At 40.4% G+C, this 14,333-nt stretch overlaps 1 protein-coding gene across 3 annotated transcripts in view; it reads right to left on the bottom strand.

Moving 5' to 3' along the window:
* The window catches only part of PPP2R1B (protein phosphatase 2 scaffold subunit Abeta), a gene marked incomplete at both ends in the record, with an annotated part of 44,145 nt that overhangs the window by 10,229 nt on the left and 19,583 nt on the right, over positions 1-14,333 (bottom strand). For all 3 annotated transcript variants that reach the window (XM_080711566.1, XM_080711568.1, XM_080711567.1), the window contains 4 exons: positions 3,745-3,836; positions 5,064-5,206; positions 5,571-5,725; positions 12,225-12,285. In XM_080711566.1, coding sequence (XP_080567692.1) covers positions 3,745-3,836; positions 5,064-5,206; positions 5,571-5,725; positions 12,225-12,285 — 451 coding nt within the window. The remainder of the gene's footprint in view (positions 1-3,744; positions 3,837-5,063; positions 5,207-5,570; positions 5,726-12,224; positions 12,286-14,333) is intronic.

Here is a 14,333-nt window from a genome sequence, read left to right as displayed (position 1 = left end):
AGCCTTCTCCAGTTTTAAATCCCGGTCTTAAAAGAGTACCAAGAGAAAAAGAAGTGTCGGAGAAACTTCAGCAAAAGGCAAGAGGAAAGGAAAAGCACCTGACTTGTTTGGCTGCCCTGCCATCCCTAGGGGATGAAACTAGTGTAACTTCTACAGGAAAATACCAGACTTTAAGCTCAGTCGCAACGGTGGTTAATGAAGGGACAACACTGTAAGAAAGCCCTGATGGCGTAGCCACTGGGCCGGGCAAGGCTGCTCTACTGCCTCTGGAAGTCTATGTAAGCATCTGGGATGCTGAGACGAGACAGCCCAAAGGTCAGGCTGCTGTCTGTTGAGTCAGGACAGCTGCCCAGCAAAGGCCCCCTGGGCCGGCATCACAGCAGCCACCTGCGGCATTTCCACGAGCTGAAGTCAGCCCTTTATTTCAACAAGGCCTCCTTTGAAACCACACATTGATCTGTTTATTCTTATGAAACAGGATGGTCTTCAGGCTCCTATCTCCTCAGCACACAGAGAAACAAGATCTGCCCTTTGAAGCTCCCACACAAGCTGCAGAGCACTGAGGCTTTTCTCTGTTATTCAAGAGGCATTTTCATTGGCACAGGTGACACGTGCCTGTGGGGCCTTCGCCGTCCTAGTAAACACACAGCTGACATGACTGCCTAAGATGAAAACTCAATGTATGTTCAAGGCAATCAAACCCAAGGAACTGCTGCCTAGGGAGGGAACTGGAGAAGGGCCCCATGAAGCTTATTTCCTAAGAGCAGAAAAATCTTGTCAATGGGAGAACAGATGGTTTAGTACCTTTGGTGACTTTTTCCACAAATGCAACACAGAAGACAGATTGTAGGAATCCATTCATTGATCACTTTTATTGAGCACCCAACTGTAGACACCAGATATGGATAAAGGCACTGGTGATGTGGCAGAAGGCAAAACAGACAAAACTTGCCCTCATAAGCCTCTTGTCTAGCGAAATCAAGACTGGGAAACTAATTTACAGCCGGATGCAGAGGCACATGCCTGTAGTCCCAGCACTTGGGAGTCTGAGGTAGAGGGAGAATAGCTTGAGTCCAGGAGTTCAAGACCAGCCTGGATAACATACAGACCCCACTTTTTTAAAAATGAAGAAAATGGCCAAGTTATAAGTCAACAATTCTTTTGAAGAGTAACAAAAGGGATTTCCTAGTGTAAGTCAAAAAGAGGTAATGAGGTTCCTAAGTGACTACCCCAAAGACAAGAGGCCCTGCTGCTCTACGACCCATGTATGAGAAAATAAGGGCTGTCTCTCCTTTTTATAGTCTTAGGGCAGAAAGGTAATGCACAGGGCTCTCCTGGGGAAGGAACCCATGGTCATTTTAAAAGTCGATTCCCAAATCAATGGCATTTCCAATCAAAGATTAAGCAATGGTCCAGTGCAAATTTATTTCAAGAATCAAGACTCGAAAGTAAAACTCTCTTGAAAATGAAATCAATGAAGCGGAACATAACCTGCAGGTAATAAAAAAAACAAGAACCATGAAAATGAATTAAAATATTTTAGCATAATAGTGTTAAGATATTAAAATGAGAAAGTAGAAAAGACTTTTGCTTAAGAAAATATTTAATCTGTGGCCCAAGAAGTCATAAAATGAAAACTTACGATAATGCAGGCAGATAATTTCTGATTTAAACTCTTGTTTTTCTAAGGTAACACAATTTGAAAATATGTAGTCAAACTTTGTTTCATGTAACTGTTTAATGTACAACAAACTTTTATATGTGTCTTTGGGCTTTCACAAAACAAGAACAGGGTCACTAGATTTAAAAGAGCTTATGAATGAAATCAACAATTCAAAAAACCAATGGCAACACCAAACTACATAGCAGGATGCACTGAAAAAAAGTAAACTGCAGTAAAACCTCACTATCTAAAATTCATTAGAGACAAGGTAAGTCTGGTTATGTGGGAGGTGAAAACAAATATTTAAATTCTCCATGAAATACAAATGTGTATACTTAAGGTTACAAAGTATACTGCAATCATTAAAAGGTGTGACCTCTTGGTAATGCTTATGGAAAGCATATCATACAATTGAAAAGTGATTGGTAACTGACATGTCAACTGGCAAATGGATGCTTTTTAAAGAGAGCTTTACAACTGCTTAGTGGTTCAAACAGGCTTCTTTCCATACTATTAATTTGCTTCAGCAAACCCTTCAGTTTCACACATTGTATTAAACTCTAGGAAGAATTAATGAGATTTTACTGTAAAAAGTAAAAATAAATAAACATTTCAAGTAAGATTCCAGTATCATCCCTACCAAAAAATTAGCGGTGACACTTCAGTTTGGAAAGCTACTGTATAATTCATCAAAGTCAAGATGCAGATATTGCTGGAAGCAGAACCAGGTAAAGAGTAGGAAACCCACACAGTATTTTACAGTGGTTCCTACACACATTCCAAATACAAAACTGCAATCTTACATTGAAACAGCAGAACTACTACTAATGAGGGAGCTTATTAGGAGGCACTAAAGTTAAAGTTTCTCAGGAGAAAAAGAGAATTTTTGAAGGCAGTCACAGTGGCGAGCCACTGAAGTTAGGTTTCAACATCACATACTAGCAGCAAGATACACCCACACTTCAGGTCTGAATGACATGATTAGTCAAAATCAAGCAAATAAAAACTAAACAACCAAGTACATTAACCCTGAGCTTCCACATTCTCCCTCTCATGTAAGACACCAATGCAGACCATCATAATCCTGGAAGATGTGGCTTTCACTACAGTCAAATTTCAATCAATCTCCCAATAGAGTTTATAAATTATTCTAAACCATGTACATTTAGCTTTGGGATAGAGAGGTGCATAGATGTATGCAAACAGTAAAAGAATCAGTCCACTTCATGTCTGGGTCCAAACCCACGCAGGCTTTGTCCGGAATATTTAAAGCTGCGAGGGCCTGATTCAACCGTGAGGATGCAGAAGCCAACATGGTGCGGAAAAAAACAGTAGGAGCCGATCAAGAGGTGACTGTACTGAGTATCAGGAATGGTCAAGAAGAATGGCTTAAATAATAAGCTCAACAAAGACACCAGTCAAACACAATCCCATTTCATCTTTAGAAAGAACCAAGTCACTGAAGTTTGATTTCTTCTAAGTTGTTGCCATTTGCTTGCATGAGATCTTGAAGAAGGTTTTCCGTTTCTTTCTCCACCCAGTTTAAGAACACATTGACTAGAAATCTGTGATAAGAATTTAATAAAGGCTTTTCCCTCCTGTTCCTCATTATGCCAGCGCAAGAACTAGAAAATTCCAAACAAAATCAGGTTAGTGGCACAGAAAGTTTATGAATGATCGGTCTATGTGAAGGGTAAGCATGTAACAAAGCCCAAACAAGACTGAGACCTTCTCACTGTGGCCATTATCTTTACTCTGCCAGCTAGTCAGAAGTTAAACGTTAAAGACTAAAATCCAAACTAAATCCAAACTAAAGCTATTCTTGCCAATAAGAATCATAACCCTTCCCAGGCTCTGACATGATTGAAAAAAAAAAAAAAAAAAAAAAAGGCCTGTTCACTTAGGAGAGAGTGGTGGGCCAAGAAGTTTCCAACCAGAGCAGGCCCAGCATTCCAGGAGCCTGGTGCCCTCCCGATCTCCTGCCCTGCTTATCACCCTGCCTGCCTCCACCACTCACACAATAGACATGAATCCCCCACTAACAGAGTATAAGCTTCAAGGCAGACAAGATAAATACATACCACTTATAGCTTCCTGTGCAAAATATTTGACATCCATGTCTTCATCCTGACCTAGCTTCTGTAGTACCGGTTTAACTTCCCCCTGCAAAGCACTAAAATTCAAAAAGTATTATCTGAGAAGAGGCAGTCTAGTGAGCCAGAGAAATCCTACATGATGTATATGCTCCGTAGTAGCTTGTCTCTGTGGTAATTCTTTGTGTGTGTGTGTGTGTGTGGTATTGGGGGTGGAACCCAGAGGCCTTCTACCTCAGGGCTACACTCCTAGACCTATTTTGTTTTTTGGCAGAGTCTAAGTTGCTGAGAGCCTCACTAAGTAGCTGAGGCTGGCTTCGAACCTGCGCGATCCTCATATCTCAGCCTCCCAAGCGCGGGGATTACAAGCGTGCGCCACCACACCCGGCTCAATGGTAATTCTTAAAGTCTAAAAAAAAAAAATTTCAAAATACTTTTTGTGTGTGGTACTGGGGATTGAACCCAGGGGCACTCTACCTCCAAGCTACACCCCTGCCCTATTTTATTTTTATTTTTAAATAAAGTTTCCCTAGATTGTTGAAAATCTCATTACTTATTGAGTATGTCCTCAAACTTATAATCCTATTGTCTCAGCCTCCCAAGTACTAGGATTATGGGCATGCGCCACCATGCCTGGCTTCAAAACACTTAAAATTTTACAAATATACTAAATAATTTCCAAAGAAGTCCTCAACAAAATATACCTTCAGACAATGATGTATCTACACATACATAGAATTAAATATAAAATAGAGATCCTAAAAAAATTTTATTTTCTTTCAACAAACCCATATCCTTGGTAATATGAAAAATAATTTTAGATATTACTCTTCACTATAAGGTAAAAGTTAAAATATACTTTTTTGTGTGTGTGTGGTACTGGGGGTTGAACCCAGGGGCTTTTCTACCTCTGGGCTGTATTCCCAGACCTAGTTTATATTTTATTTAGAAACAGTCTCACAAAGTTGCTGAGAGCCTCACTAAGTAGCTGAGGCTAAGCTTCAAACCTATGCGATCCTCCTATCTCAGCCTCCCAGGGGCGGAGATTACAATTATGCGCCACCACGCCTGTCTTACTTTTATTTTTTTAATGGGTAGTGGGTATTGAAGCCAGGGGCATCCACCTTTAAGTTACAGCCATCTGTCCTTTTTATTGTTCAAACAAGGTCTAAGCTGCTGAGGCTATCCTCGAAGGAACTTGCAATCTTCCTCTTTCAGCTTCCCAAGACCCGGGATCACAGGCATGTCACACTGTGCCCAGCTTAAAATATACTTTTAAAACAAAAACAACAATACTAAAGTCTTACTCAGTGTCTAGAATTGGTCCAATTTTTTGTAGAGATTTGGCCACATTGAAACGAACATTTGCTACTTGGTCTCCTGCCATTTTTAGTACGATGGGCAGCATTTGTTTGGTGGTTATTTCCTGACCGCAGGCTTCAGAGAGTGCCTAGAAAAATAAATAAGATGACACATTTAAAACACTTCTTAAAAATCCCAAAATGTGACCAAATCAATATTTAATAAGAAAGCAACTGACCAACAGGAAAAATGTTCTAGTTTGAGCATCTAAATGAGGAATACAAGGTAGCATTCAAAGAATCGGAGAACTAAACCAGAAGTCACAAGAATGTAACTTTTAAAGAACTACTATAAATTTTTAAATCAACATTTTCACTCATTTCCTAACTATCCAAATTAATCAGTATAAAAGATATTCCAAACAGAAAACAATATTTTTCAGAATTCAGAAATGTACTGTGAATAACTGATTTAATGCCAAAGTTTAGCAATAATAGCTATGTAATACTTACATTAATGCAGAATAAAGTGGTCATTCTATGCAAGTAATTAGGATCATTCGCCATGACTAACACTTTGGGAACAATGGTATTTTGAGCCCACTCTGTACCAAACTTCTGGACTAATTTCATAAGGTTGTTGGTCGCAGCTTCTCTGATGGCATATACTGCAAACAAATTGTCATACTGCTTACTTTTACAAGCATTAGTTTATTTACATCAATAGCATACAAGGGCACAAAAAAATAAATAAATAAAAAACCTCTCTGCAAAAAGACCCCAAATATCCTACAATGAATGACAAGCATGCTCAGCCATGAATATAGCGACTACTGAGCTGGGCCTAGTGGTGCGCACTTGTAATCCCAGCATTCGGGAGGCTAAGACAGGAAAATCTGGGATCACAGCCATCCTCAGCTATTTAGAGAGGCCCTCTGCAACTCAGTGAGAACCTGTTTCAAAATAAAGAATAAAGCCGGGCGTGGTGGCGCACACTTGTAATCCCCGCGCTTGGAAGGCAGAGACAGGAGGGTCGCGCAGGTTCTAAGCCAGCCATGCTGGCTTAAGAGACCCTGTTTCCAAATAAAAATATAAAATAGGTCTGAGAGTGTAGCCCATAGTTGTAGAAGGGCTTCCAGGAACCCCAGTACCACCAAAAAAAAGTAATTAATTAATTAATTAATAAAAAATAGGGCTGGGGGTGTAGCTCAGAGGTTGAATGTCCCTGGGTTCCATCCTCAGTACTGCAAAAAAAATACACACACACACATACACACACACACACACACACACACACACACACACACACACTGATTATGAATACAAATTCAAAGTATGTATGTTCAAAGAAGGGGTTGTTAGGAGCTCACAACACGGCCCATCAATTAATTAATGAATACAAGTACCTACTAGGCACTAATGTGTTACAGAAAAAACACATTAGATACTTTCCCTCAGAATTCTACACTCTTATTAGAGAAATGAAGTCACATAATATCTGATTATAATGAAGACTGATTATAATGTAGTATGGCACTGTAAAGACTGTAGGGGCTGTAGAGTTCAGAGAAAAATGAACAGAGAGGTCTAGGAAGGTTTCAGGGAAGGAGAAAGGCACTGTAATGGGCTGTGAAGATTGGGGGTGATCTGTGGAAAGAGAGAGAAGTGGGAAGAATTCCTAAAAACGGAGGTAAAAAATGTACCCAGGGCACAAAGGAAAAAAGTGAAACCCATAAGACTGTGAGGTTAGATGGTTAGGATGAGTCCAGACTACACAGTATCTTGAAAGCTAAATTCAGGACTAAGAAAAACAATGGGTTATTAAAGAGAACTTGTGACCTGTAGACCACTGTGGTGTCAAGAAGAGATAAGAAGGACACCAGGTGATCCCATAGAGATCACTGAGCTAATCTATAGAGCAAATAAAAATTTAAGACCAGCCAGGAATGGTGACGCACACCTGTAATCCCAGTTCTTGGGAGGGTGAAACGAGGCTGACAGGTTCACAGCCAACCTCAGCTTCAAAGTTAGTGAGAACCTGTTTCCCAAAAAAAAAGATAAAATAGTTCTGGGTGGGGGTGTGCAGCTGAGAGGTAGAATGTCCCTGGATTCAATATTCAATTCAATCCCCAGTAAACACAAACACACACACACACACACAAAACCAACTAGCTTCTCTTCCAAGAGCAACATTTCAGGTTTAGATAAGATGCTTGGTGTCTTCTATTAAAAAAATGTGCTTGCCAAAAACTTCAATATTCCCTATAAGATTATTTATCAAAGACATCATAAATCTTGACCATAAAGATCTGAGATAGGATCTTCTCACAACTAGTTGCTATATGGAGACCTAAACAAAGATAGGTCTAATGTAAATTCATTTCACAGGTCCAGTAAGACTCAAAATTTGAGCCAGGCATGGTAGTATACACCTGTAACCCCGGTACTTGGGAGGTTGAGACAAGGATCACAGGTTTCCAACTAGCCTCAGCAACTTAGACCCTATTTCGAAATAAGAATAAACAGAGCTGAGAGTATAGCTCAGAGAAAATACATACAGAGAGACTCAAAATTTGGGTTTAGATAACAAATCAAGACTAGTAGTTACTGACTCCTTAATCCTACTTTCTTCTCCAGGCAAATCCAACACCCAAGGAAGGGTAGGAATCTGAGCCACAGCACTAAAACCTAGACAATTTATACAAGCCTCCAGATAGGAAATACCTAACTTTCTCCAAGTCCATAGATCCTTCTGGGCAATGACACTGCGAACAGGCAAGGCAGTATAAACAAGTATATAATTTTCTTACCAATGCTTATATAGGCCAAAATCTATGGGAGGAGCCAGCTATCAAAAATACCCAGAAGCACTCTCTAAGGAGCAAGCGCAAGTCATCCACCCTGCATGAAAGGTGGATTCTTCCCTGTAACATCCAGTCTTAGGCCCAAGCCCCTCCCCACTTTCCCCTCTAAAGTGGAGCTAACTACAGTGTCTGTGCTTCTCTAATTACTATTCTTAATATATTTGAGATTTTTCTCACCATAATGCCATTATCATAGGATGGAATTCCACTGCCAGAATAACAAATCACATACAAGGCCTTGACTGCACTGAATTCTGCGTGGCCACATGTCTGCTATGCTCTTGGCTCCTCTCAAGTCTGTTGTCGGAAGAATGCAAACCATTCCACAGTTTGACCTGTTTTCTCTCCTTTTGTCTCTCTCTCTTTCCCCTCAAAGTTCGGTTAATCTGTAAGATTTCCTCAGATGTCTAATTCTACCCATGGCTCACCAACTTTGACTTTGATAATTTTTTCTTCTTCTATAAAAAATAAATTTTCCCTTATAAATCTCTCTTTGATCAATACTGACCACTCACCACGAGAACATTACTTAAGTCATACATTTTTCATTAAATGTCTCTGAATTTTTCATAATTCTTTTAGTAGTTCAATACTTAAGAAAAACTGTTTCCAAAAACTATATGATCAGTAATCACAACATAACATCTAAAATGCAGGAGAGAGCTCGGCGTGGTGGCGTACGCTTGTAATCCCCGCGCTTGAGAGGCTGAAACAGGAGGATTGCACAGGTTCGAAGCCAGCCTCATCTATTAGTGAGGCTCTCAGCAACTTAGTGAGACCTTGTTCCCAAATAAAATATAAAATAGGTCTGGGAGTATAGCCCGGAGGTAGAAAGCCTCTGGGTTCCACTCCCAGTACCACCAAAAAAATAATAAAAATAAAATAAAATAAAATAAAATGCAGGAGAGGCCGGGCGTGGTGGCACATGCTTGTAATCTCTGCGCTTGGGAGGCAGAGACAGGAGGATCGCACAGGTTCGAAGCCAGCCATGCTGGCTTGAGACCCTGTTTCCAAATAAAAATATAAAATAGGTCTGGAAGTGTAACCTGGAGGTAGAAGGGTTTCCAGGAACCCCAGTATCACCAAAATATAAAATAAAATAAAATAAAATAAAATAAAATAAAATAAAATAAAAATAAAATAAAATGCAGGAGAGACTGAGCCAGGAGGAACACAAGTTCAAGGCCAGCCTCAGCAACTGAGAAACCCTGTTTCAAAATTTAAAAAAAAGGAATTGGGCATGCTGGTGCACGCTTGTAATCCCAGTACTTGGGAGGCTGAGACAGGAGGATCCAGGTTCGCAGCCAGCTTCAGCTACTTAGTGAGGCCCTCTGCAACTTAGTGAGACTGTTTCAAAAAAAAAAAAAAAATAGGGCTGAGGGTGTAGCTCGGAGGTACAATGCCGCTGGGTTCAATACTCAGTACCACAAAGTAAGTAAATAAAATGCAAAAGCAACATTTTTCTTCAAATTACAAAACACAAGCTAGGTGTGGTGGTGCATGTTTGTAATCCCAGTACTGGGAGGCTGAGACAGGAGGAGAGTAGGTTCAAAGTCAGCCTTAGCATCTTATTGAGGCTCTCTGCAACTTAGTGAAACCCATTTTCAAAATACAAAATAATATAGGGCTGGGAGTGTAGCTCAGAGGTAGAATACCCCTGGGTTCAAACCCCAGTAACCCCCACACACACACACACACTTAAAAAACACACTAAAAATCTTCAAATAAAATGCAAGATCAGGGGAGGGAATAGCGAAGGGGAAAAGGAGGAATGGGAAAAGAAACAGACCAAATAATAAAATGTACATATATAACTATCACTATTAATCTCACTATCACATTTGATTACAGCACACAAAAAAATCAAATATTAAAAGTAAAGCTGGGCGTGGTAGCACACACTTGTAATTCCAGCATTTGGGAGGCTGAGACAGGAGGATTGATCGCCATTCAAGGCCAGCCTCAGCTACTTAGTGAGGCCCTTTGCAACTCAGTGAGACCCTGTTTCAAAATAAAGAATAAAAAATAGGGCTACTTGGAGGTAGAATGCCCCTGGGTTCTATCCCCAGCACCACAAAAAATATAATAAAAATATAAAAAAATAAATAGATAAGATAGTAAAATGCACAAGCAAAACAACAAAAACCCTTGTTAGTAACTCACAGAACAATTTCAGAGTGCCATTTACCGGTTAAAGAACACTTCAAGTCTCTACTTTGGTATGCTACCACAGGAAAATAAGGGTCTCTCTTGTTCACAAAGTGGAAGAAAAACATCAGAAATGAGGAAGGAGAATTAAGTTGCATACAGAGAACAAGCCTACATAGAATGGGTGTGAGGAATATCAGAACTTTAAAGGTGCCTCAAATTAAAACCGTCTTTGTCTAGAATGTCAGCATTCATTCATTCATTCATTTATGCAGTACAGAGGATAGAACCCAGGGGCATTCTACCTACGAGGTACATCCCCAGCCCTATTTCTTTTTATTCTTTTTTTTGGTGGTACTGGGGTTCCTGGAAACCCTTCTACCTCCGGGTTACACTCCCAGACCTATTTTATTTATTTATTTTTTAATTTGGAAACAGAGTTTCTTAAGCTAGCAAGGCTCGCTTCAAACCAGCAGGATCCTGTTTCTGCCTCCCAAGAGCAGGGATTACAAGTATGCACCACCACGCCCCACTTTATTCTTTATTTTGAAACAGGGTCTCACTGAGTTATAAAGGGCCTAAGTAATTGAGGTTGGTCTCAAACCATGACCCTCCTGTCTCAGCCTCCCAAATGCTGGGATTTTAAGTGTTTGCTACCACACCTGGCTCAGAATGTCAGCTTTTAAAGAAAGCACAGAATTATTTTCTGGGACATGCCATTCCACTAAAAAGTATTTATCAGAAATAATATTTTTTCAAAATTTGAAAAAGTTAATTTCTTGTGATTTCTCAAATTTAGGTTTTAAGAGAAAATGAGCTGGGTGTGGTGGTGCATACTTGTAATCCCTATAATCCCAGGACCTGAAAGGCTGAGTGAGATAGGAGGATCACAGGTTTGAGGCCAGCCTCAGCAATGTAATGAGACCCTTAATACTTAGCAAGACCTTGTTTCAGAATAAAAATAAAAAGGGCTGATGTGCCTGGGAAGAGAGAGACAGAGGGAGGAAAGGGAAAAGAAAAGAAGGGAGGGAGGAGGGGAAAGAAGCTCTAAAAAGAAAAATAAATACAATCTAGTTTGAAAACACCAAAAGAGTAATATATATATATATATATATATATATATATATATATATATATTCCCTTACAGACTGTCACATGTTTTTATACTCTTAACCATGATCTCCCATAGGATACAAATATGCTTTAACAAAGCCACCTACATGTGGTATCCTCATTCTTCCCAAACACCCAGGTACAAGTAGCAACAGATAAAGGTTGATACATATAGAGCATATACAGGATACTGTGGAACTCAAACAGGATGCTTACCAATCAACCAAAACACAGAATCAAAGTTCATGGGAAGATGTCACATGAGCCCCCAAAGGGCACTCACTGAACAGGTCGAAGGCCACACTGAGGCTGCCAAATCTGGACGCAGGACTTGGCAAAGAGGTCTGTCTCCTACAAACTATTGCTTCGCAGGCAAGAGGATATGGGCATATACATCTCTCCAAGACCTCACCAGAAGAATCACCTACTCAGTCCTCTGTCCTGTCTGACGTCCCTGAGCTCAGCCTCTCCCAGCATCATAGCAACAACAATCACCACAGAGCAAACACTAAGCCTTTCCTGCAACAAAGCCAGATCCCAGCCCTTCGCTATCCCAAGGCACAGCTGACGTGCCCCAGTCCTAAGACGCCTGTGTTATACTGCCCCACGGCACGCCGCCTCAGACAGGCCGAGCAGCTGTTTCTTCCCTCCCAGGTCTTTAACTGATTTCACTCCCTGTCCAACCTAGTCCATATTGTTAAGACACTACTGGCAACAAGGGAAACAAAAGATCCTGAGATAAGGAAAAAGTATATATATATAAAAGAGAATTTAAAGATGATGTAATAGGACAAATAAGAAACAGGGCAAAGAGACTGTTTAATGGAAAAAATGCATTTAAGATGGAAAAAACTGACAGAACTATTAAATTTGTATTCTGAGAAACCTAAATGGAATTTAATCAAAGCCTTTCTTCATCCCTACATTGTTAAGGCAAAATATGTAGTCAGATCAGGACTTTTTAAAAAAGTATATGAACATCATGGGATACATGTAAAAACCTAGAACTTCATAATAATCCATTTTTAAGTTATCTACTCACCATGGTCCACAAGCCAGGCCATACATAGAGAATTCAGCTTCTCATCAAAAAATTCCACACCCTATGAATACAGAAGATTCCATTAATACACATCTCCAAAGTTTAGAAACTGAGATGCTCTATTACATAAAGATTACCTGAAGACAACAAACACTTTCTTCCCAAGAAGGTGAATTCAAGATATAGTCAGAAAAGAAATACCAGAGGATTTACCAACTATAATTCTATTGCATTGAACAGAAATTATAAAGAAAAACATAAGGGAAATAGACCAGACCTTTCAAAGAGAGAACAGGGAGGCCAGAAGGCAGACATGATACTGCATAAGAGTAGGAAGAACACAATACTGATGTCTGCAGAGCAAAATGTGGATTCCTTGTAAAAATGAATCACCCAGGAAAATACCTGTAAATAACAATAATTCTCAATTGTCTTCCCTTTTTGGTTAATATCATAATAAATCCTTATGAATAAAGAAACTGGAAGCAAGATATCTCCAATTAAAGAGACTATTTCTAGGATGATGGGAGAAAGTAATGGAGGGAGACTGAAGCAGGCACCAGAGCACAGGGCAAGCAACCCCAGTGCAGTTGCAAGTAAAACCACCCTGGCTTCTCCAGCCCAGCTCTTCCTGGCTGTCAATGAGGCCAGCTCAGAACACACTGGGGTGAGATCCCAGAGGAGATTTACACAGACCCCTCACCCTGGGACTTCTGCAATATGTGTGTGAGCGCTAATATGTACTTTCCTGGTGGCTGCTAAGGTCCACGTTTACAGGCTTTTGATTCTCTGAATTCTATAAAATCACACACACACACACACACACACACACACACACACACACACACACACACACTGTGATAGCGGAGATGGAACCCAGGAGCATTCTACCTCTGAGGTACACCCCCCAGCCCAATTTTTTCTTTTATATTTGAAACAGGGTCTCAGAGTTGTGAGGGGCTTCACTAAGTTGCTGAGGCTGTCCATGAACTGCGATCCTCCTGTCTCAGCCTCCCAAATGCTGGGATTATAAGTATGCACCACCACACCCTGTTTTATTCTTTATTTGAACAGGGGTATCACTAAGTTGCAGAGGGCCTCACTAAGTAGCTGAGGTTGGCTGCAAACCTGAAATTCTCCTATCTTGGCCTCCCAAGTACTGGGATTACAAGCGTGCACCACCATGCCCGGCTCCCTGATATATTTTAAATAAAGAAATGCAATAAAAAGATTTCACGCCAGGCATGTTGGCACACACTTGTAATCCCCGCGCTTGGGAGGCTGAGACAGGAGAATCGTGCAGGTTCAAAGCCTGCCTGAGCTGGCTTAAGAGACCATGTTTCCAAATCAAATATAAAAAATAGGTCTGGAGCCGGGCATGGTGGTGCACACTTGTAATCCCAGCATTTGGGAAGCTGAGACAGGAGGATCGCGGTTCACGGACAACCTCAGCTACTTAGTGAGGCCCTCCACAACTTAGTGAGACCCTGTTTCAAAATAAAGAATAAAAAATTAGGACAAGGGGTATAGCTCAGAGGTCAAATGCCCCTGGATTCCATCCCCAGACCCAAAAAAAAAAAAGGTGTGGGAGTGTAGCCTGGAGGTAGAAGGCCCCTGGGTTCCATCATTCCCCAGTACCATTAAAAAAAAAAAAAAAAAAAAAAGATTTCACGCTCTGAGAATAGTGGCTGAATTATGAGGTTTGGCAGACAGATTGCCATGAACACTCGCAGACTATTCATTTTAGATTAAGGATTTTCCTCCAGTCTTAATTTTTATTTTCTGATATGTTGTTTAACTTTGTTTACTCACCATGATCTATAAGCCAGGCTGTAGATAGTTTTGAAATAATTTAATAATTTTTTTTTTTTAGGGACTGGGGATAGAACTCAGGGGCATTCTACCTCCGAGCTACACCCCCATCAGCCCTATTTTTTAATTCTTTATTTTGAAACAGGGTCTCATTGAGTTGCAAAGGGTCCCACTAAGTAGCTGAGGCTGGCCAAGAACTGTGATCCTCCTGTCTCAGCCTCCCAAATGCTGGGATTACTAGTGTGCACCACCACACCTGGCTAAATTTTTTTTTTTTTTGCGATTCTGGGGATTATA

This window comes from Muscardinus avellanarius (assembly GCF_963383645.1).
Source record: "Muscardinus avellanarius genome assembly, chromosome: 1".
Classification (NCBI taxonomy): domain Eukaryota; kingdom Metazoa; phylum Chordata; class Mammalia; order Rodentia; family Gliridae; genus Muscardinus; species Muscardinus avellanarius.
This window is presented reverse-complemented; position numbering and strand designations above follow the sequence as displayed.